The sequence below is a fragment of the Palaemon carinicauda genome, chromosome 17, assembly GCF_036898095.1.
Source record: "Palaemon carinicauda isolate YSFRI2023 chromosome 17, ASM3689809v2, whole genome shotgun sequence".
Lineage (NCBI taxonomy): Eukaryota > Metazoa > Arthropoda > Malacostraca > Decapoda > Palaemonidae > Palaemon > Palaemon carinicauda.
Window position 1 is genome coordinate 57,935,026 of NC_090741.1, and position 21,785 is coordinate 57,956,810.

At 34.6% G+C, this 21,785-nt stretch overlaps 2 protein-coding genes across 2 annotated transcripts in view; one reads left to right on the forward strand and one right to left on the reverse strand.

The window, feature by feature from the left end:
• LOC137656785 (oxysterol-binding protein 1-like) overlaps nt 1-21,785 on the forward strand; it is a 100,507-nt gene that overhangs the window by 43,862 nt on the left and 34,860 nt on the right. The window lies entirely within an intron of this gene.
• Nucleotides 1,840-21,785, reverse strand: part of LOC137655967 (mucin-2-like) — a 24,801-nt gene continuing 4,855 nt past the window's right edge. Inside the window, exons 2-4 of the mRNA XM_068390168.1 lie at nt 13,637-13,753; nt 2,731-7,887; nt 1,840-2,554 (exon numbers count right to left, since the gene is read on the reverse strand). Of these exons, the coding sequence (XP_068246269.1) occupies nt 2,507-2,554; nt 2,731-7,887; nt 13,637-13,639 (5,208 nt within the window). The 5' untranslated portion in view covers nt 13,640-13,753 and the 3' untranslated portion in view covers nt 1,840-2,506. The remainder of the gene's footprint in view (nt 2,555-2,730; nt 7,888-13,636; nt 13,754-21,785) is intronic.

A 21,785-nucleotide genomic window follows, 5' to 3' on the forward strand; every position in this document is an offset into this window, starting at 1 on the left:
TCCTCAACCAGTACCTCTTTAACTCAGATAGCTGACTTCCTTTTACACCTAAGGAAGGTAAGATCCCTTTCAGCTCCTACGATCAAAGGTTACAGAAGCATGTTGGCAGCAGTCTTCCGCCACAGAGGCTTAGATCTTTCCAACAACAAAGATCTACAGGACCTCCTTAAGTCTTTTGAGACCTCGAAGGAGCGTCGGTTGGCCACACCAGGTTGGAACTTAGACGTGGTTTTAAGGTTCCTGATGTCAGCAAGGTTCGAACCGCTTTAATCAGCCTCTTTTAAAGATCTCACTTTGAAGACTCTTTTCCTCGTCTGCTTAGCAACAGCTAAAAGAGTCAGTGAGATACACGCCTTCAGCAGGAACATAGGATTTACATCTGAAACGGCTACATGTTCCTTACAGCTTGGTTTTTTAGCCAAAAACGAACTCCCTTCTCGTCCTTGGCCCAAATCGTTCGAGATTCCAAGCCTGTCCAGTTTGGTTGGAAACGAACAAGAGAGAGTCCTATGCCCAGTAAGAGCTCTTAAGTACTATTTAAGACGTACGAAGCCTTTACGAGGACAATCAGAAGCTTTATGGTGCTCTATTAAGAAACCGTCTTTACCGATGTCGAAGAACGCAGTTTCTTATTACATCAGACTTTTGATTAGAGAAGCTCATTCTCATCTGAATGAGGAAGACCATGCTTTGCTGAAGGTAAGGACACATGAAGTTAGAGCTGTCGCAACTTCAGTGGCCTTCAAACAAAACAGATCTCTGCAGAGTGTAATGGATGCAACCTATTGGAGAAGCAAGTCAGTGTTCGCATCATTTTACCTTAAAGATGTCCAGTCTCTTTACGAGAACTGCTACACCCTGGGACCATTCGTAGCAGCGAGTGCAGTAGTAGGTGAGGGCTCAACCACTACATTCCCATAATCCCATAACCTTTTTTAATCTTTCTCTTGAAATGTTTTTATTGTTGTTTTTGGGTTGTACGGAAGGCTAAGAAGCCTTTCGCATCCTGGTTGATTTGGCGGGTGGTCAAATTCTTTTCTTGAGAAGCGCCTAGATTGGAGGTTGTGATGAGGTCCTTTAGTATGGGTTGCAGCCCTTCATACTTCAGCACCTAGGAGTCGCTCAGCATCCTAAGAGGATCGCGAGGCTCAGTAAGGAAGACGTACTTAAAAAGGCAGAGTAATTGTTCAAGTCGACTTCCTTACCAGGTACTTATTAATTTTATGTTTGTTATTTTGAATAACTGCTAAAATGAAATACGGAATACTTAGCTTCTAATGTTAACATGTATGCTGGTCTCCACCCACCCCCCTGGGTGTGAATCAGCTTCATGATCACCAGGTAAGATTAATATTGAAAAATGTTATTTTCCTTAGTAAAATAAATTTTTGAATATACTTACCCGGTGATCATGAATTAAAGGACCCACCCTTCCTCCCCAATAGAGACCCAGTGGACCGAGGAGAAAATTGGTTCTGTGTTGACAAGAAGTACTTGAGTACCTACTCGACAGATGGCGCTGTTGATGTACACCCCCACCTGTATAGCGATCGCTGGCGTATTCCGCCCGTAGGTTTTTTCTGTCGGGCAGCAGAGTTGCAGCTACATGATCACCGGGTAAGTATATTCAAAAATTTATTTTACTAATGAAAATAACATTTCAAGTAAAATATAGGTTACAAAAAACGATTGGTTAATATTATTTTATTAACATGGGTACATAGAGAAAACAATGTAATTTAACAATAAATATTTGATTTAACAAATAATATATACACATTTCTGGAAAACTAGGTGAAGAATCAAACTGTGTTCATGTTAGTGAATAGTTACTGTTTTGTAGTTGGTTGTATTTACATAAAACAAGTGACGTTTAGACTTCCTGATCTACGTAAGGTTAGGAACAGAGAGGTGACCCTGCATTGGGGTGTTATGTTGCAATTATTTATATAATGGACATTTTTTAATTGATCATAGTATTGTAGTTAATAGCTAGTTATATTATGCTATCATGAATGAGTCAGTTACTGTATTTTGCAGTGTGGCAATGTTCGTTGTAAAGTATGGCTGTGTTGATTGATGTACAGTATATAAAGCTGGTTTTGTTTGAGGACATAATTTTCTGTGTGCATTCATGGAAACAGGTATCGTGTAGTACATATACAAAACTCAGGTTATCCGAAGTTTTATAATATCGGACGAATTCATTCCTTGGATAATGGATAGTAGTATTTTGCTAAGTAATGTTACTTTATCCCCATAAGTAGTTTTTTTTTAAAGAAAAATTATTTTAGTTCTGAAAATAGTAATAAGTGAGAGGTTCCTTTTGCAATAGTGCATTTTTGTGAAAGTTTTTTTGGTTTTGTGAGTCAGAAAAAAGAATGAATTGTTGTTTTATAACATTAGTATGTAAATAGTTACACAGATGCGACTTTTATCGGTGTATGCTGTGGAGAATGCCAAGTTTTAAAAGTTTTTCTTTTTGTCCCAAATGTTCCTTGAGGCTTTACCAAGCTCTGTTGCTGTGACCCAGTGTCGGTGTATCATCTTGTACCTGTCCAGAGAAGAAAGATTTTAATTTTGCAATCAGTAATTCCAATTAGAAAATAGTACTTCACCTATAAACTTCAGTTTAACTATAGGGAGGGTTTTAATGAAACGTAGCTTGGAGACAGGATCTAAGACACTTACAAGCATGCTTAGGAACAAGGATCGTATATTATTTTGTACCTGAGTCCTTGAACTAGTGATTGCTTGATTCTCTATCGAGGTGAATGTAGGACTGCTACGAGGTAGTCTAAGGTGGCTTGAAGCTTGTGAATCCTGCTCAGGTAGCCAAGAATTTGTATTCTCCTCATCGGTTTCACTTTCGTGATGAAGACTTGAGCTTGTGTCGTATCGGTCTTGTGCCCCGTCAACCTTTACGGATTCCCAGTTGTACAAGTCGAGCATTTCAGGATGGTCTTGTAAGTTAACATGATGAATAGGTGGACGCCATTCGTAACTAGTTTTTGAGCTACTGCCACTAAGCTCCTGGTTTCTATGTTTAAAGTTTGAAGATTCAGATGAAGGTCTTATTGGTTCTGTGGTCGTTGGCAAATTTGTTGTTGTCTGTCTGTACCATGGTGTTTTTGTAGTAGTAGTTGTTCTTTGTGATGGAGGTGATGTTGTAGGTGATCTTAGTCTGTGCTTAGTAGTTCTGTATGAATTGTGATGAAGAGAAGAGCTAGTGATTGGTGTTGATGTAGTGGAAGTCAATAGCAGGGAGGCTGGTAAGGTTGTAGGTTCTTCTGTAGGATTTTGACTTTTTTCGTTTCTTTTACTGGCCATGAAGTCTTTCAGGCGCTGCAATGAATTGTATCTTGTTTGTCGTCCTGCCAGAAGAGGCCTAGCAGTTGTAGTGGTACTGATTGAATCTCCGTCTTTTTCAGAGTTTTCTTTTTGAGGAATATTGCTTTCGTATTTTATTTGTTGTAATTCTAGGTTTGATGATTGAGGTTGTTGCTCTACTGCTGTTTCCTCCTTTTCTTCAGTAGGATTTGTTTTGGTAGTGTGTTGATTTTCAGTCATTTTTAAAATAGTTGTTGGTATAACTGATGTTGAAAGTGTTTCCATTTCTAGTTCTGGTTTTTCTGTTTGATGTGCATGAGATATTTTTCTTGGAGGAGAATTATACCTGATCTTGAACTTATTCATATCAGATTGTGAATGTAACGAAAGATTTTGGCCACCATTTTTTATTGTTAGGTCAGATGCCACTTCAGGCAGGTTAGCCATAGTTCTGTGGTTTGAATTTCCTGGCATGAAAACTTGCTTTGGTGTCCCAAGCGATGAGGGTGTTGGATTATTCCTCCACTGGAAAACAGAAGGACTACTTGTTGTTGAACTTTCGTAGCTTAAGGTTGTAGTTTTTGGTGGCCATTCGTAGGTTGGGGTTGTAGTCTTTGGTGGCCATTTGTAGGTTGTGGTTGTGGTTTTTGATGGCAGTTCATAGCTTGGGGTTGTAGTCCTTGATGGCCATTCATAGCTTGGGGTTGTAGTCCTTGATGGCCGTTCATAGCTTGGGGTTGTAGTCCTTGATGGCCGTTCATAGCTTGGGGTTGTAGTCTTTGATGGCCGTTCATAGCTTGGGGTTGTGGTCTTTGGCTGTTCATAGCTTGGAGTTGTAGTCTTTTGATGTGCATAGCTTGTAGTTGTAGCCTTTGGGGTTATTGGCATATATGTCTGGAAATACCTGGCTGTTGGATATATTTCTCCTTCCATTGGCATTGGAGTGGCTTCAATAATGGTAATCCTTGATGATGCTTCAGATATAAAGTCATTAGTTTTTGTTCTTCCTTGTGTGTCAAAACGTTGGTCAGGGAAATTTCTTTCTGAAGTCGAGTGTCTCCAGTCTATGGTAACAAAATTACTATTATCAGGAGACTGTGTTGTTGTCAAAGGAAAATGATTCCATGGATTAGATGTGTGTGATTGTTGTAAGTTTGGATTTGAATTTTTCATTTCGGTATTTTTATTTATTTGATAGAGAGAAGGGTCTAACCCCAGAGAGAAACCTTTTGATGCCGGGTTATTGTTAGGGGCATTGGTCGTAGATGCCGTATTTAAAGTGGTGGGTGAAGATGTTCCTATTGAGCTATAGACTTGATGTACTGGTTTATTTTCTGAAAGGGCCTGGAGTGGTTTGTGGCTTGAAATAATTCTCGAGAAGATTGGGCTATTGGTAGTGACAGGTGTTACAGTACTTGTAGACTGAGTTGTTGGTTTTGAAAAGGGAGTCAGTGTTAGTTGAAATTTAGGTTTTAATTGCATCGAATTGGTGGGTAAGTTTTCGTCTCTTATAGTGTTGTTCCCAGAACTTTGTGGTTCTTGTGAAGTTGTTAGTGATATTGGAGTTGTTGTTTCAGGGACATATTTGAAATCAGAATTGGATTGGTTTTCTCTCTCTGCAAATTGTATTGAAGGTTGTGTAGTGGAATCCTGAAACACAGCAATAGTTGCCTTTCCTTCAGATGAGCCAAATTCCATGTCTTCTGTCTGCCAAAAGTTTACTGGGCCTTTCATATTAGGTGGTTGCAGTTTGTCGTCCAACTTTTGTTCATTTTCTTGAATAGAGGCGTCAAGAACATCATCAATAGTGAACTTTATTAAAGGTGGCCCCAGACTTTCATTATTTGTGTCTTTTTGTGAAGACTTTCTCGCAGGATTTGTTTGTGGATTTACAACAGATGTTCCTTTCACTTGCTCTTCATTGTTAGGGGATACTATGAATATCGTTTCATCTTGAAATTTTTCTGCAGTAGTTTGTGATGAATGTGTTTTATGAGTCTGTTTTGTTGCCCCATTGTCACTCAGGTTTATTTGATGAAGTTTTGGCGATTGGCTTAATGCTGCAGATAATTTGAATTGCGAAGGTGTATTTGTATGTGGTTGTTGAAATGCATTTTGTATTGAGGGTGTGGTGTGTTTTTTGTGTTGAATGGCTGGTGGTACTTGAGGCTTAAAGGTAAAATGATTTCCTATGTTTTTATTATCTCGGAAATGTCGTAATGGTCTGGTATTTACATCTATAGTAAGTGGTTGTGTAGGAATCTCGTGACTTGCTGAACCTGACTTCAAGTTAGGCCAATCAATAACTTTGCTCTCTGTATCGCCATCCCTCTGAGTGTCTGTCTTTGACATTAAGGAAGGGAACCAGGAAAACACACCGTTGGTGTTCGTGTTTGCAGTCTCCCGACTCCTAAACGCATTGAAGGGGTTAGGAAATGGCATTCTAGGCAGAGCGGGGAGGCGGAAAGGGCGCAGTGTTGGAGGTTGGTTAAAGAATGAGAACCCTGGTTGGGGAGTTGTTGTAGGCTCTGGAGTAGTAATAGCAATGGCAGGTGTAGTCCTGAGGTTTGGCCATGGAACGAACGAAGGGTCTGTCGATGGTGCTGCATTTGGTACTGTCTGGGGTGGAGTGAAAAAAGGTGAAGGCCCCTCTTGTATAGTGTTTGGAAAAGGAGGCAAGTTGTCATTTTGGAATGTGGGTGGCTCAAACTGTGGCTCATGGTGGGCATTTTGGTTGTTAATTATAATGTGTTGCTGTGTTGGGCCAGATGTAGGGGAAAAAAAGGTTTGTGCCTCACTTTCAGGTTGTTGCTCAAAAAATTGATTGGGGCTACCGTCATCTACTGTTGTTTCGTGTTGTAATTGTTTAGGAGGAGTAAACGAATCCTGAATGCCCTCCACTTCATTTTCTTGTTGCCTTGGGTTTTGCTCTTCAGAGACAATGTCATCTCCTTTGGGAGGTCCAAAGTCAGGAAACTGAGGTAGGATGATTGGTGGAGGTTGCATTTCTGAATGAAGGTTTGGGATTGATGGGAATTGCCTTGTGAGCTGTGGCCTAGGAGGAGGATTATTTCGTGGCTCTCTGCCTAATTGAAATATATTGCGAAAGGGCCTCATGAGATTGCGGAGTGCGTTACCTCCTTGTCGCTCTTCTGGATAGATATCGGAAGGCTGCGTGACATCTGGTCTTGAATTTGAGAGCAGGCTTGTTACTTTACGAAAGTATGGGGATATATCAATTGTTTGACGGTATGCAGTCGAGTCATCACCTAGTCTCTCTTGGGTTTGCTTTGCATATGGATTTGGTGGTGCTTCAGCATCATATGGGTATCCCCACTCCTTAAGGTCATGTTGAACTGCTGCATGAAGCCATGGCTGTTTGTAAACTAACTTACCAGCTTCGGTTTTTTTGTCACTAAGACTGGAGTTTGTGTCATTATCCTCATTTTGTGTGTCATTCTTTCTGTAAAGAGTGTTATTGAAGGTGGTTCCTAGTGGAGTAACAGATAAATTTTTTATATTACTTGGTGTTGGAGGGAGAGGCAAGTAGGTAGATATGTTGTTTGGTGAAAGTGTTGTACTCTTGGGGAAGAAAATCTTCCCACCATCATCTAGCAACTCATATTGTATAAGAGGTGAAGCCCGAAATAATGATGAGTTAGTTTGATATTTAAAATGAGGCCCTTGAGTGATTTTAAAGGTGTTATTTGTTTGGGTATGTTGACCATTATTTTCTGTAAAAGCATTTACTGACTGTAAGGGAGAGCTTGGTGCATTTGCAAGATCAGGCCATAGTATTGTATTTTGATTTGCCATAGAATTTGCAGACAATTCTGAACTAGTAACTTGGTTGAAATTCTCTCCATAAATTGGGCTCTTCTCTATTGTAGGTTGCACATGTTGCCTAATATCTTCTCTAGCAATATCTTGAGGTTTATAATGTCCAGAATTTGGCCAGGTGATATATGTGGGTATTGTGGCGCTGTCATCCTTATTGATGTTTGTAAATGAGGTATGTATGGTATGGGAATTTTGTTGTCTTGGACTATTTACACTAATTCTTTGATTGTCGTGCCTGCGGAGTTGGTTCGGGAGAAATTCACGTAAAGGGATAGATAATTCACTGATAGAAAGCCTTGCAGGGAAATCTTTTTCTATTTGTTGTAGATATCCTTCACGCACTTGAGGTTGTTGTGTTACTACACTCTCTAGAGCCTGAACTATAGCTGTCCAGTGCTTATCTTTAACAGGGCGTGAGTCAGGTACCCATTTTGGAAAACCAATTGGAGGCGAAATGTTCGATGTATTTCTGGGATCCCCTGGTCCTGCCCATCCTACTAAATCTATACCAGATTCGATAGTGGGTACTGTAAAAGCACGATCGTATTGATCAAACTCTTGGGATGGTAAAACAATGACAGGACTTTGCAAGTCAAATGAAGTTATTGATGGGTCAAGATTATAAGTGCTTGAGGGAGGTCTCAAACCATCTCCTGTTGTGATTAGAGTTGCCCATATCATCAGTAGTAATAGAAGTTGTAGTTTCTGCTTCCACATCTGAAAGAAATTATAATACTGTAGTTACTGAAAATCAATATGAATGGACAGTAGAAGCTTAAAGTTATAAGATTACAAATTCTATAATTAGAAAGCAATGAAGTATAGAATTGGTCATAATTAAAAAAAACAATCACTAGAGTGTTCATGTTATTTATTTGCAAATACAGTGGTACTTTGGTTTAAGAATTTAATTGATTCTGGGATCGTGCTTGTAACATTAAAACAATTTTTCCCACACTGATGAATACAGATATACACTAATTTTTAAAGGGTTATAATTTAATTTAGTGAACAAAAGCTCAAGACAGAGACGATTGGCAAAATCTAACCGAGGCCCTTTGCGTCAATAGGCGTAGGAGGAGATGGTGATCATGATGATGATCAAACTATAACCCCTAACATCAGAAATATAAAAAATGAATACAACTTAATATTTAACAATAAAACAATATTTAACAATATTGATAAATCAACTCACACTTTACCCTTGATGAGAGTTGAGGTTGGCATGAGGGTGATAAGGGAGAAGGAGGAGGTGGTTATTTCTTGGAGGGAGAATCTCCCTCCTTGAGAACTTTATCGTGAATTGTCTCTAGAACGACATTCACCATCACTAACTCAATCCCATAATTTACACTTTCTTGATATTTGGTCATCTTTTCTTACTCGTACGTACATTCAGTTTTGACAACGAACCTATCTTGACATGACTACTTTATCCTCTTCTTTAAAATGTTAAGGAAATTTGGCATTGCATTGTAGGTAAATAGATTTGCTGCTCAACCTGCCAAAACCTCCTTTTGCAGGGTTTCCCATGTTAACATCTTAATTTCGCTTTAAGTGAGAGGTGTTTCACTCTGTCCCTCCTCCTCCTCAGTTTGAAAATGTATTCTCTTGCCACTGCTTATTATTCAGCTCCAATACCATTGCTTTTTTGCAAATACAGTAGTAATTTCAGTAATCATTTCATTTCTACTTGCTTCACATCAATCCAGATTATCAGAAACCTTTAAGCATTAAGAACATGTTGCCATTGATTCATCAATGTCAGCACCAATTACATTGAATAATGCTTTGATATCCTCTTTGTTGTTTAGAATTGTAACTGTATAAATCATGGATGTTGCAGTACGAATATACAGCGATTGCAGGTTGGCCGCATGCATAATCTTCTCCTCCTTACTGTATTTCGTAATCATCTTGGGAGCCGTACTGTTACCTTTACAACACAGCATTAAATGTCTTTATGGTGAACACTAGTTATTAAAACTCGACAAAGAACATGCAGTCAAATAAAAAAAAAAAATCCAAAGATTTGCACAAGAGACGATTTTTCTACTTGTGCTGATCGGAAAGTGAGAAGTTAGGCGAGCTCATGTGAAACAAAATACAGTAGGATAAAAAGTATGAACACTGTGTGGGTGGCGTATGGGTACTATGAGGCTAGTACAGTCCTATTCCACAAAAGTGCATATTCAAAAGGAAATTTTTGCTCACAGACTGATACAACGCTTATGAATCAATTTGAATTTATATGCTCTTATTCCGATTTGCTCATATTAAAATTTACTCGTAAACCAAGGTAACACTATACTGTAATTGTAAAGCCACTGAGGTACTGTGCAAATAGTATATTTTTACTTGTAGTTTAAGTGTTCCACATTTAGCTTGAGAATAAGGAAATATTGAGGAATATATGACTCCTAGATTTGACAATAGTTTATTCACAACTTAACTTATTGGATTGATGGAATGGTTGGAAAATTAGGTTAGGCACTAGAATTATTGTATGGTGATATAGAAAAAAAAGTTTTCATCTTTGATATACACAAGACAGGAGGAAAGAAACACTTGAAATAAAAATGTTAGTACTGTAGTTTTATTAATAAAAAAGTGGCTATAGGTACTAGTGGAATGTTATATCATTATTATTATAAAATGTTTTTTAGGAAACGAGATTGCTAATGAAATGTCATTACATAAATGTTTTAGTTCATAGACTTAATTATACTGCTGCCAAGCAGAAGCTATTGTTGTCTTCTAAAAGTGATGGGTTCAGTAGGAATGGGTAAGAATTTGGTCCCAGAATTAAACCAAAAGCTTTAGGATGAGTTTGGTGTACAAAATTATATTATGTGAGTTATAGAGAGCAGATGAAGGCAGCTGGGTCTTGTCGATTTAATGCGATAATTAGAGAGTATAGCGCAAGACAAAATAAGAATCGTAAATGAGTGGAAAAAAAAATTCCCTTCAAAATGAAACCTTATCAAATCACAGAATCAATTATCAAAAAAAAAGAGGAATCTTTGAAAAGGGAAGACTTGGATATCTAATAAAGTTTAGACGAAAAGGAATATTAGTATTAAGAATAAATTTACGTAGAACTTAGCAGATGTACAATTATGGACCAAGAAGTGCGGTATCCTTCTCTTCTAAGATTATGGTCTTTACATTTGCTTATTTTTATTATATGCGAGTTTTCATTTATCACTAAATAAAAGACCAATAAACATCATTTTGTGACAAGTTTAAGGGTCACGATTGGAATAAATTCCCCTGAGTTTCAGTTGGATTAAGGTCTAAGGTCTATTCAAACTTCATATGGTCACTGCTAAGAAGAATGGCAATTTCTTCTGTGCACTCGACAAAAGTCTTGTTGTAATTTCTTCATGGTCGTTGTTTTAAGAAGTCATCAATAAAGTGATGGGACTGTTGACAGGAAAATTAGTGTTGTTTTGACAGATGACAAAAGGCTTAAGGGACACGAAAATTGCATTATTCTATAATTTCAAATACTCTTTAGTAGAATACTGTATAGTTATCTGTGTATGTTTTATTATGTCGTGTAGTTCTCAAACACTTTTTGTTGGTTTAGTGAATCTTATAATACTTTATTCCTTTGAAACCTGAACGTAATAAAACTATATTTTACAAATATTTTATGAATACCAGAAAAAAGAAAGGTTCGTCCAGATGTATTCAGAAAAGTGAAAAATATAAAAAGTGCATACTTTAAAGAAATTTATTTCTCATTGTGCATTACTAAAGTTTCAAATGAAGGGTGATAAATGTTTCAGTTCTGATATTTTTTTGTCAAATTTATCAATATCTCTATAGAGATTTGCCTTGCATTTTTGTCTTGATGCCATCTTTAAATACTTTCCTTTTTCTTCTGCAGGTGAGTTTTCAAAGTTAACCAGTGTTTAGCAGGAAAGGTAAGTTACCAATTTATTTTGCTAAGTTGCTCAAAAAGCAAGACCAATCCATGCTTTAAATGGTAGACCTTATTCCTTTCAATTTAATTTCTCATAATTCTGCCCATTTTCTTTTTTCTGTAATATTTTTTCTTCAAGTGATATTTTATTTAAGGTGCAATCAATCATTTATTAAATTTGAATATTCTAAAGTTTTGCAGTCGAGAGTTCTCTTGTGATTTGTTGTTATTTTTTATTTGTTGAATTTTATCTCCATTGAACCAATACCGTAATGTGGGAGTATATCGGATCAGTCTTGTTATGATTTCTTTGGAAAGATCAAACTTGTTTGAATTATGGTGGCTGCTTATTCAGTACTTTGCATATTTTCTTTATTCTAATCATTTATTTTTTTCATTGATGTAATTTGGCTTTAAAATTATTTACACAACTAAAAGTATGGTATTCGGGAAAGCTATATATGTAGCAAAGGAAAACAAATTATTAAATGCAATGTAAGGAAAGGAAACAGTTTATGATAAAGGTTGATTATATTACAAAGCAAATAAGAATCAAATGATGAGGAAGGGCACATTAGAAAATCATGAATGCATGTAGATCTTAGACACCTGACCAGGTACATCAGGGGTTAGAGCTTGAAACTTTTAAAGAGTACTTAACCTTCCAAACTGCGTTCAGTACATTCACTATGTCTTTGTAACCACTTTAAAGCGACAAAATTAATTAGGAATGAAATGAAAGCAGAGACAGTACTGTAATAGACTACAAAATATCCTGTTTGAGAAGTATAAGGGAATACTAGTAGCTTTAATCATCTGTAATGATGTTTCCTTTCAATAACCAAATAATCACATATAAGGGTTATTTGAGTGTGGAAATACTGTAAGATAAATGACAACTGCAATGATCCAAAATAGAAAGAACCAGTCTATAATAAAATAGATTATTTCCCCTCAACAAAAACAGTTTCCTTGTAACAGGGTCTGGCTCCTGAGAAAAATTATTTGACACTATGTTTTTCTTTCAAATACTGAATCTTGAAATAACCCTCTGTGCAGAAAAGCATCCAAAACATTAGTCAGTTTATCCACCAATGTAGAATGCCTATTAGCAGTGCTTTAAAACCCTGTACTCCCACGGGGCCAGTCATCCTTATCATGCTTGCACACTTGAACTTCCTGCATATTGAAGCCCTTACATTCTAACACGTTTCACTCCACCTTTCCGATCGTTCCTAGAGATTCCTCTTGTCCTGTTTCTCCTATTACGTCTGAATTATAGCTAATATTGCTGTTCATATGGCTAAATCCCTATTTATGTGTGTTTTTGCAAGTCAGATTAGTTAAACTATGACAGGAAATCGTTCTAGCAATTTTCTGCCTGATGGCATAATTTTAAAGAAATTCTCCAATCAATTATTTTATACTTAATGGGAACATTTTTAATCAGATGCTTATGAAATTTTCCTTGAATTGTTAACATTTATAATCAGACGAGTATGAAATTTTCTTTGGATATTTTTGTTTAGATATTTGGGTTTTTCAACATAAAGTATCCCAAATGTTAGATAATCAAAGAAATGCTATATTTACTTTCTAATAAAACTGCTGGTACAGTAATTTGATTTGGAAACTCATTTTTTGAATGGACAATTCTAATGTATGTAATACTATTTGCTAAATATTTCAAATATGTATTGAATTAAGAATTTTTGAAAAATGCTACAGTAATAATGTACAGAGATTTACAAATAACTTAAGGAAATCCCTATTATGGAATAAGAGAAATTTCAGGCTGAAAGTGCTTAAGCCAGAAGAGAGTGGAAAGACCTCTCGCCACCTCAATTCCCATGAGGGAAAGTAGGATTTAAAACGTTATAGTATGATGATGAAGGATGCTTGGAAAAATTGACAGATACAAAAAGGAATAAAGTACAAATCCCATATAGGTTGTGAGCCTTTACATAATTTTATACTGGAAATGAAAATATCCACATTTTGGCTCACTGGATAAGAACCATTATAATAGAAGGAAACAAACCAGAAAAATGTAATTTGAAATGGAGCTGGTCAAAACTCTACATACATATGTATGTAATGTATATAATAAACAGTGCTTTAGCACTGCATATCAAAGTTTAGTGATAGTCATCATCTATTATGTTATGATATATAATGTGGTTAACACTACCACATTTTAATAATAGAAAAAAAGAGAATGGTGAATGAAAATTTGAATAATTTTAAAGACATTATAGAAGGTGAATTCTAAGGATGAAGACCCAAAGAAGAAAAAGGAAGGTAATGCTAGATGACCTGAAGGGAGGGCTAAGGTACCAAGAGCTAAAAGAGGTGGCCACAAATAGAGAATTATGAAGGGCAACTTATCCATGAAAGCGCCTGCTTTTGGGAAGAGCACTATAGTAGTAGTATAATCATTGTTGGATTCAGGCTACTACATTTTAATAATAGAAAAAAAGGAGAGAGAAGTGAAAGAAAAAATAATTTTAGAACAAGACTTTTAAGACTCACCATGCTCTTAGTCTTCGGGTGAAACCCGAGGGACCTGAAAATATTACTGAAGTGCCCAGGTGAACATCCACTGGTAAGCTTAGTACAGGTTCTTGATGATCAGCCACTAAGAAAGTCCTGGAAGTTTTGAAGATAAAAGAGAATTATTTAATACTGTATAAATGTGAGCGATATTTGAATTTAAAAGAACATGTACGTATCTTGGAAAGAAATTTATTAAAAGAAAGCATGTCGCTTCCATAGCTGGAAAATTTTGAAGTATGGTAAGATGGTCTTATTCCCATTACTTAAACAGTTTATTGCAAGAAAGCATGTAACTTACATTGCTAGGAAAATTTTTAAGTACTGTAAGATGGTCTTATTATTCCCATTACTTAAACAGTTATCGACGTATCCCCTTCTATGAGCCATTAAAGGTCCATCATGTTGAATAAACATTTTTTACTCATAAGATTTTTTTCTTGATGGTGGTAGATATATAATTAATTCTCTCACAATGCCTAATCTTCACATTTTTTTACATTTCCACGTTAATATTACTTCCATATCAGTTAATACTTAAGAATAGCTATTATTCTCCCGTTTTCATTATATCTGAAACAATCTAGTTCTGGTTTTATTCTATAGAAATATATTTCAGCAGCCACCTCGCTTGTACCATGGGGGTTGAGTTTAGTTCCGTCAGTTTGCCACGTGCAACGCATTGTATGCATTATTATTATTATTATTATTATTATTACTAGCTAAACTACAACCCTAGTTGGAAGAGCAAGGTACTGTAAGCCCAAGGGCTCCAACAGGGATAAATAGCCCAGTGAGGAAAGGAAATAAGGAAATAAATAAACGATATAAGAAATAATGAACAATTGAAATAAAATATTTTAAAAACATAAACAACATTAAAACAGATATTTGATATGTAAACTATAAAAGGACCTATGTAAGCCTGTTCAACATGAAAACATTTGCTGCGAGTTTGAACTTTTGAAAGCCTTTACAGCATCCTTTTAAGCCCGTAGCAGCATTTAGTTTGTAACCTTCAACTATAACCTCTGTTCCCACTTCCTTTTTTTCCCATCTATGTGTCCAACAACTAAAATTTTACTCAATTTTTACATTGTATGGGAGAAGTTGCACATTGCTAGTAAAGACAAAGTATTACATCAGCTAATTTCCATAATACATACTAAATGCATAATTGACATTCTCTCTCTCTCTCTCTCTCTCTCTCTCTCTCTCTCTCGGGGTGTTACTTGAAGTAATGATTAGATGGTTTATTAGTATTATTATTATATTATCATCATCATCATCATTATTATAACAATATGCCATCATTGTTACCATTATTATTGTTATTTTAACATTGCTAGTGAAGACAAAGTATTGCATCAGCTAATTTCCATCCTACATACTAAATGCATAATTGACATTTTCTCTCTCTCTCTCTCTCTCTCTCTCTCTCCTCTCTCTCTCGTGATGTTACTTGTACTAATGATTGGATGGATTTTTAGAATTACACTTTACCAGAAGTGTAAGCTTCTCTCTATTATTATTAGTATTATTACTATTATATTATCATCATCATCATCATTATTATAACACTATGCCATTATTATCATTATTATTATTATTATAACAATATGCCATTATTATCATTATTATTATTATTTTAACAATATGCCAGAACAAAAGTAAAGGAATGATAATTTTTTTTTAAATACTGTCATTATTGTATTACGCTTACTACGAATTGCAAAACAAACGAATGTACCAATACAGTGTAAGCTCGCACAATACAGTGGCGTTAGTATTAACTGCAAGTAACGCTAGCGGTAAATTGATATTTCATGTACTCTTGAGAATTCACGGTTCATTGTATTGGATAAACAGTAAAATTAATTTGCTGTATTTTCTCTCTTAATAAGCAAAAAAAAAAAAAAAAAAAACAATCGGTCAGCTTAATAAGCAAATAAAAAAAAACAATCGGTCAGCTGTTCGAAAAAGATTGTTCTTATATATAAAAGATCTGTTTTAATGTTGTTAACTGTTCTTAGAATATCTTAATTGTTCATAACTTCTCATATAGTTTATGTATTTTCTTTCCTCACTGGGCTATTTATCCCTGTTAGAGCCCTTGGGCTTATAGCATCCTGCTTTTCGAACTGGGGTTATAGCTTAGCTAGTAATAATAATAATAATAATAATAATAATAATAATTATAATAATAATGATAATAGCATATGTGTCTTTTGAAAAGTCTAGAAATAGCTGTACAATTTTTCGCACTCAGAAAAGCGACATTTTGTGTGTTCATCAGGCCGAGAAATAGACTACAGAACGCCTTAAAGCATAGAATTGCTCTCCTCTCTCTCTCTCTCTCTCTCTCTCTCTCTCTCTCATATTGATCTAGAAAGGTTGTGGCCATTTTGCGCCCAAAAATAATTTGTAATCAGTATTTTAAAAGGTGATTCCCCCCCTCCTCTCTCTCTCTCTCTCTCTCTCTCTCTCTCTCTGGGAGTGTTTATATAATCTTTAGTGTGTTTACGGTTTATAGTTATAGGCCATTCGTGTTCATCACGTCAATTCGTCTGTTAACAATCAAAAGGTAATTACTAAGTATTTGAAAGCATTACAAAGTTCCATCCCCTCTCTCTCTCTCCTCTCTCTCTCTCTCTCTCTCATCTGAGATAGTTCAAACTAACCTAGTAATGTTAAGCCAATTTAACAAAAAATAAGTTGTAATCAGTAATTTAGAAGTCTCTCTCTCTCTCTCTCTCTCTCTCTCTCTCTCTCTGACCGGAATTTGAATGCGCGTGACATTCATATCATCCCGCTTAGAAAGTGTGACTATAGTGACACTCTTGTCATGGCTACTGGAGTTGGGTGTAACTTGGGTGTAGTTTGCTTCCTCTTCATCCCTTTCCAGTCAACTCCCCTCCCTTTACACCCCCCCTTCCCCACTACACTTAAACCCCCTCCCTAACTCCCCATTCAATATCCCGAAACTTATATCGTATGGCTAGGTCCTCCTGCTGGTAGTCGTCAATCAATGCCTCTTGTTTCAGTCCTTCATAATTATCGTCACTTTTCCCACGATTTATGAAGCAATTCTCTCTCTCTCTCTCTCTCTCTCTCTCTCTCTCTCTCTCAATATTAGATACCTTTAACTCATGTTTGAAAGAATATCTCTCTCTCTCTCTCTCTCTCTCTCTCTCTCTCTCATAATATTACAGACCTGTAATTCAGGTTTGAAAGAAACTAGAAAGATTTTAAGAGCCTCTGTCCTATCGGAGAATTAGATATATTTATCAAAAGAGTGCAGGTTATAAAAATACGCTTATAAAAAGAGTGCAGGTTATAGTAATAGAGGAATATGGGAGCTTAAAGTAAATGCCAAAGTCTAGCGGTAGATGGAAAGAAACTCTGTCGAGCTGAGGTTTACGATTGTCGATCAAGAAAATAGGAAAACAGAACACATGGACATTTAATAGATCAGTAAGTGGGCTAGATACTGAGAGAGAGAGAGAGAGAGAGAGAGAGAGAGAGAGAGAGAGAGAGACTGCTGCGTCATACAGAAAGTATCTTGATTGATTTTACTCCTATTTGCAGAAGCGCAAATTCATATTTGCCTTGCTATTGGGTTGATCGCTTACAATTTTTTTTTTTTTTTTTTTTTTTTTTACGCTTTCCTGATTACCTTACGAAGAAGCACCTTGTTTCTATGCTTCATTGGCCATTATAGATGTTCGTTTGTTTAATAAAATATTTTTCTTTTATTTTTTTCAAAACGTGGTTATTGATTTTTTCTTATTTAATTTCCTCGTATGAACAAATTCGTGATTATTATTGATTCACTAGTATACGTGACCTGTCAAAAAAGACTGCCATATATAATTTATATATATATATATATATATATATATACATATATACATACATACACACGCAGATTCAACCCTTCCCCCCCTCCCCCCCCCCCCCTTTCCTAATTACAACACGGCAGTTTCGGCAATTTGTGGGAGATTGTGGTTTCCGAGTGTACCTCTAGGGGTACCCCCCCCCCCTACCTTAGAGACGCGCAGACACAATAGTTAGTTATACGTTTAGCAATGCCGTTGGCGGTGACAGGAAAGATGTATATATATATATATATATATATAGCCTGGTATTTTCTCTTTCATATAAGAGATATTACAATTCTTGCTTATTTATATTTTTAATGTATTACATAATTATTGCATTGAAATTCTTATAACCAGCTCATGTACGTCCGTATATATATATATATATATATATATGTTCTGACTAATCCTTTAGATACATTTAAACTAACCAGAAATAGTTATCCATCTGATTTCTCTAGAAATCGCACAACCTTAGAGTAGACATAATTCACTCTTTGCTCAAATATCTATAAAGTTTGTTTACTAAAATCTAAGGTAACGTTTCTTGGAATTTAGTGTGTTGTCGCCAGCAATGTGTAAATATGTTTGTCATTCGTTAGAATATCCACGTGTCTTAAAATGTACTTGGAAAAGTATTAATTTTAATGCCATCTTGCCTAGAAGCGAGAAAAGAAATTGGTTAAAATAACTACGTGATTATTACTTTGTTTTCGGTATTAATAAGTAATCCTAATGATTTTAAGAGAATTATGATAATTATATCTGCTTTTCATAGATGTATGATTTTTGGTATCGTATTTTTACCCATTTTTCTTAAATAGTTGATAGGTTTTTATCATGAGTAATAATGATAATAATAAGTAAATTTATAATTACAACAATGATGACTGCAAAAAATTTATAATTACAACAATGATGACTGCAAGATAGGTTTTTTGTCATGTATAATGATAATAATGATAAAATGTATAATTTAATGATAATTGCAAGAAAACAAATCAAATAATTGCAGAGTATCATATCACCAACTGTCTGACCACATCTCAATCTGTTTTTAAAAGTATTTAATCAACCCAGAATCTTTCGAAACAATTGAACGGGATGCTGTAAATTCAAAAAAAGAAAGTGATCATCTTGGAAAGCTTTGCGAACAGATGGCACAGAATCAATCATGAAATTCTTTTATTTTCTTCTAATAAGAGATTTGAAAGGGTTTGACTTTTTAGAAAATAAGACTGTGTGTGCTGTTGGCATAGTTTTGTGTTCAAATTGTTGGTTCTAAGGTTGGAGTTCCGGGTGTGGAAGAATACGTCAGAACTAGTCTAGTTATACTATTCTCTTTCACGGGAATAATGTTAGAAGTATGTTGGTTTCCATGATGTGTACTGCTTTAATCTCTCTCTCTCTCTCTCTCTCTCTATCTATCTATCTATCTATATATATATATATATATATATATATACATATATATGTTATCAAGTACACAATGATAAGTACTTTTATTGTTTATCAATGTCGATAGATTTGTTGTTGTTATTATTATCATTATTATTTGTATTATTATTATTTGTAGTAATAGGAGTAGTATCCAAAATATGGACTCATTGATAAGAAATCAGCTTATGAAGATTCCACTAAGTTAAAGACCACTTTTACTGAAAAAAGAAATAAAAAGTCCACCCTATGATAGTCCGAACATATTAATAACATTCTCTCTCTCTCTCTCTCTCTCTCTCTCTCTCTCTCTCTCTCGGTCCAATTCTCCGCAAGATTATTTGCGCAGGAGAGAGTTGAAGAGAAACAAAAGACTAACGATTTGGATGTAAACAAAAGTATTCATGGTCCACTTGGCAGTTTACATTGATGATACTCATTGGCTTTCATTTAAGAGGATTTCTTGAAGGCTGGCTGGCGTTGAATTATGTAAATATTCAGGTGTATTGACAAATATAAACGCTTATGATCGTAATTGTTTTTGAGAAATGTATGACACTTTGGCAATAGCTGGAGAAATATAGTATGGATTTTTTTAATGGTTTATGAATTTCAGATTGCAAATGTATAACTTCGTGTTTCAATAATGTTGATAATGATAATATTGATTGTAATAGCATCAATTATGATAATAGCATCAATATTGATAATGATCTTTATAAATATTGATATTAGTACAGTATTAGTAACATCAGCAATTATAGTTATTACTATTATTAATTATTATTATTATTATTATTATTATTATTATTATTATTATTATTATTATGTAGGCACGTGTTAGCGGAGTACAGTAATTGTAACATGAAAAATTATTATTATTATTATTATTATTATTATTGTCAGCGGAGTACAGTAATTGTCACACAAAATTTTTTTATTACTACTACTACTACTACTACTACTACTACAACCCTAGTTAAAAAATCAAGATAACTACAAGTCCAAGGCCTCCAACAGGGAAAAATAGCCCAGTGAGGAAAGGAAATAAATAAACAGTATGAGAAAAAACTAAAATATTTTTTTTTTCAATACCAACATCAAAACAGATATTTCATATATAAACTAGAAAAGAGCTCATGTCAGCCAGTTCAACATAAAAACATTCGCTGCAAGTTTGAACTTTTTTAAAGTTCCACCGATTCAACAACCCGATTAGGAAGATCATTCCTACAGGCAAGTAGCGTAACCCAGTGTGTTTGCCAACTTCCTTCTCAGTTACTGGTTTCATTGTTGTATCTTAATCATCGATGGAGAGAAAAGATTAATCATTTCACTTTCTCATAGTTTTTATTTAGACTAAAATGTTTATCTGTTCATCGTTGCCATAAGCTCGAAGCGAAAGTGTTGTTGTTGTTGTTGTTATTATTTTTATAGAAATAATAATTATGGAAAATAATTACTGTTTATTTATTGCATTTTTTATAATTTACTATGTTGTAAAATAATAAATTATTTTAGATCATTCTTAAGAGTTGCAACTTGAGACAATGATTCTCTCTCTCTCTCTCTCTCTCTCTCTCTCTCTCTCTCATAAACTATGATTGGAAATTGAAAAATTAAGCAATGCTATATTCAGAAAATGAACATTGTTTTGCATCTATTTATAAGAGTATATATATATATATATATATATAGTTATTTATTTTAATGTTACTCTTCTTGAAATATTTTATTTTTCCTTAAGTTTCCTTTCCTCACTGGGCTATTTTCCCTGTTGGAGCCCCTGGGTTTATAGCATCCTGCTTTTCCAAATAGGGTTGTAGCCTAGCAAGTAATAATAATAATGATAACAATAATAATAATAGTAATAGTAATAATAATAATAATAATAATAATAATAATAATAATAATATTATTCCTATGAATGTTGTTGTCTTTAGCTATGGTCAGCAGCTCTTCTAAAGGACACTTCAAAATCAAGCCATTGTTCTCTAGTCTTGTGTAGTGCCATAGCCTCTGTTCCATGGTCTTCCACTGTGTTGGATTAGAGTTCTCGTGCTTGAGGGTACACTCGGGCATACTGCTCTATCTTATTTCGCTTTCCTTTTGTTTTTATGATTTTTTATAGTTTATAAGTGAAGGTGTGATTTAATGTTGTTACTGTTCTTGATTTTTTATTATTCTCGTAGTTTATTTATTTCATTGTTTCCTTTCCTCACTGGGCTATATTCCCCTATTGGAGCCTTTGGGCTTATAGCATCCTGCTTTTCCAACTAGGGCTATGGCCTGGCTTTTAATAATAATAATAATAATAATAATAATAATAATAATAATAATAATAATAATAGTTTGTAAATAACTATTAACTTTAAACTTTCGCCAAAGGGAGTAAATACCTGTGGTGGGAAAGAGAGAAAATGTTGGATTTTGTAAGAGATATTTTCCCCCAAGGAAGAAGAATGAACCCTTTTTTTTTTTTATATACGAAAATACTTTATTTTCCTTAATCGTATTTATTCGTTTATAATAGTTAATATTTTTAAATGAAATTATTATTTTTTTTTGTATTTTATTTTATTCGTTTAAATATTTTTTTTTTGTTTATTCGTATAAATATTTTGTTTATTCGTAAAAATATTTCTTTATTTGATTCGTGTTATTTTCTTTTTATTCGTTTTAATTATTTCCTTCATTTTATTCGTTTTAATTAATTTCTTTATTTTATTCGTTTTAATTATTTTCTTTATTTTATTCGTTTTAATAATTTTCTTTATTTTATTTGTTTAATTATTTTTTGTTAAATGTTT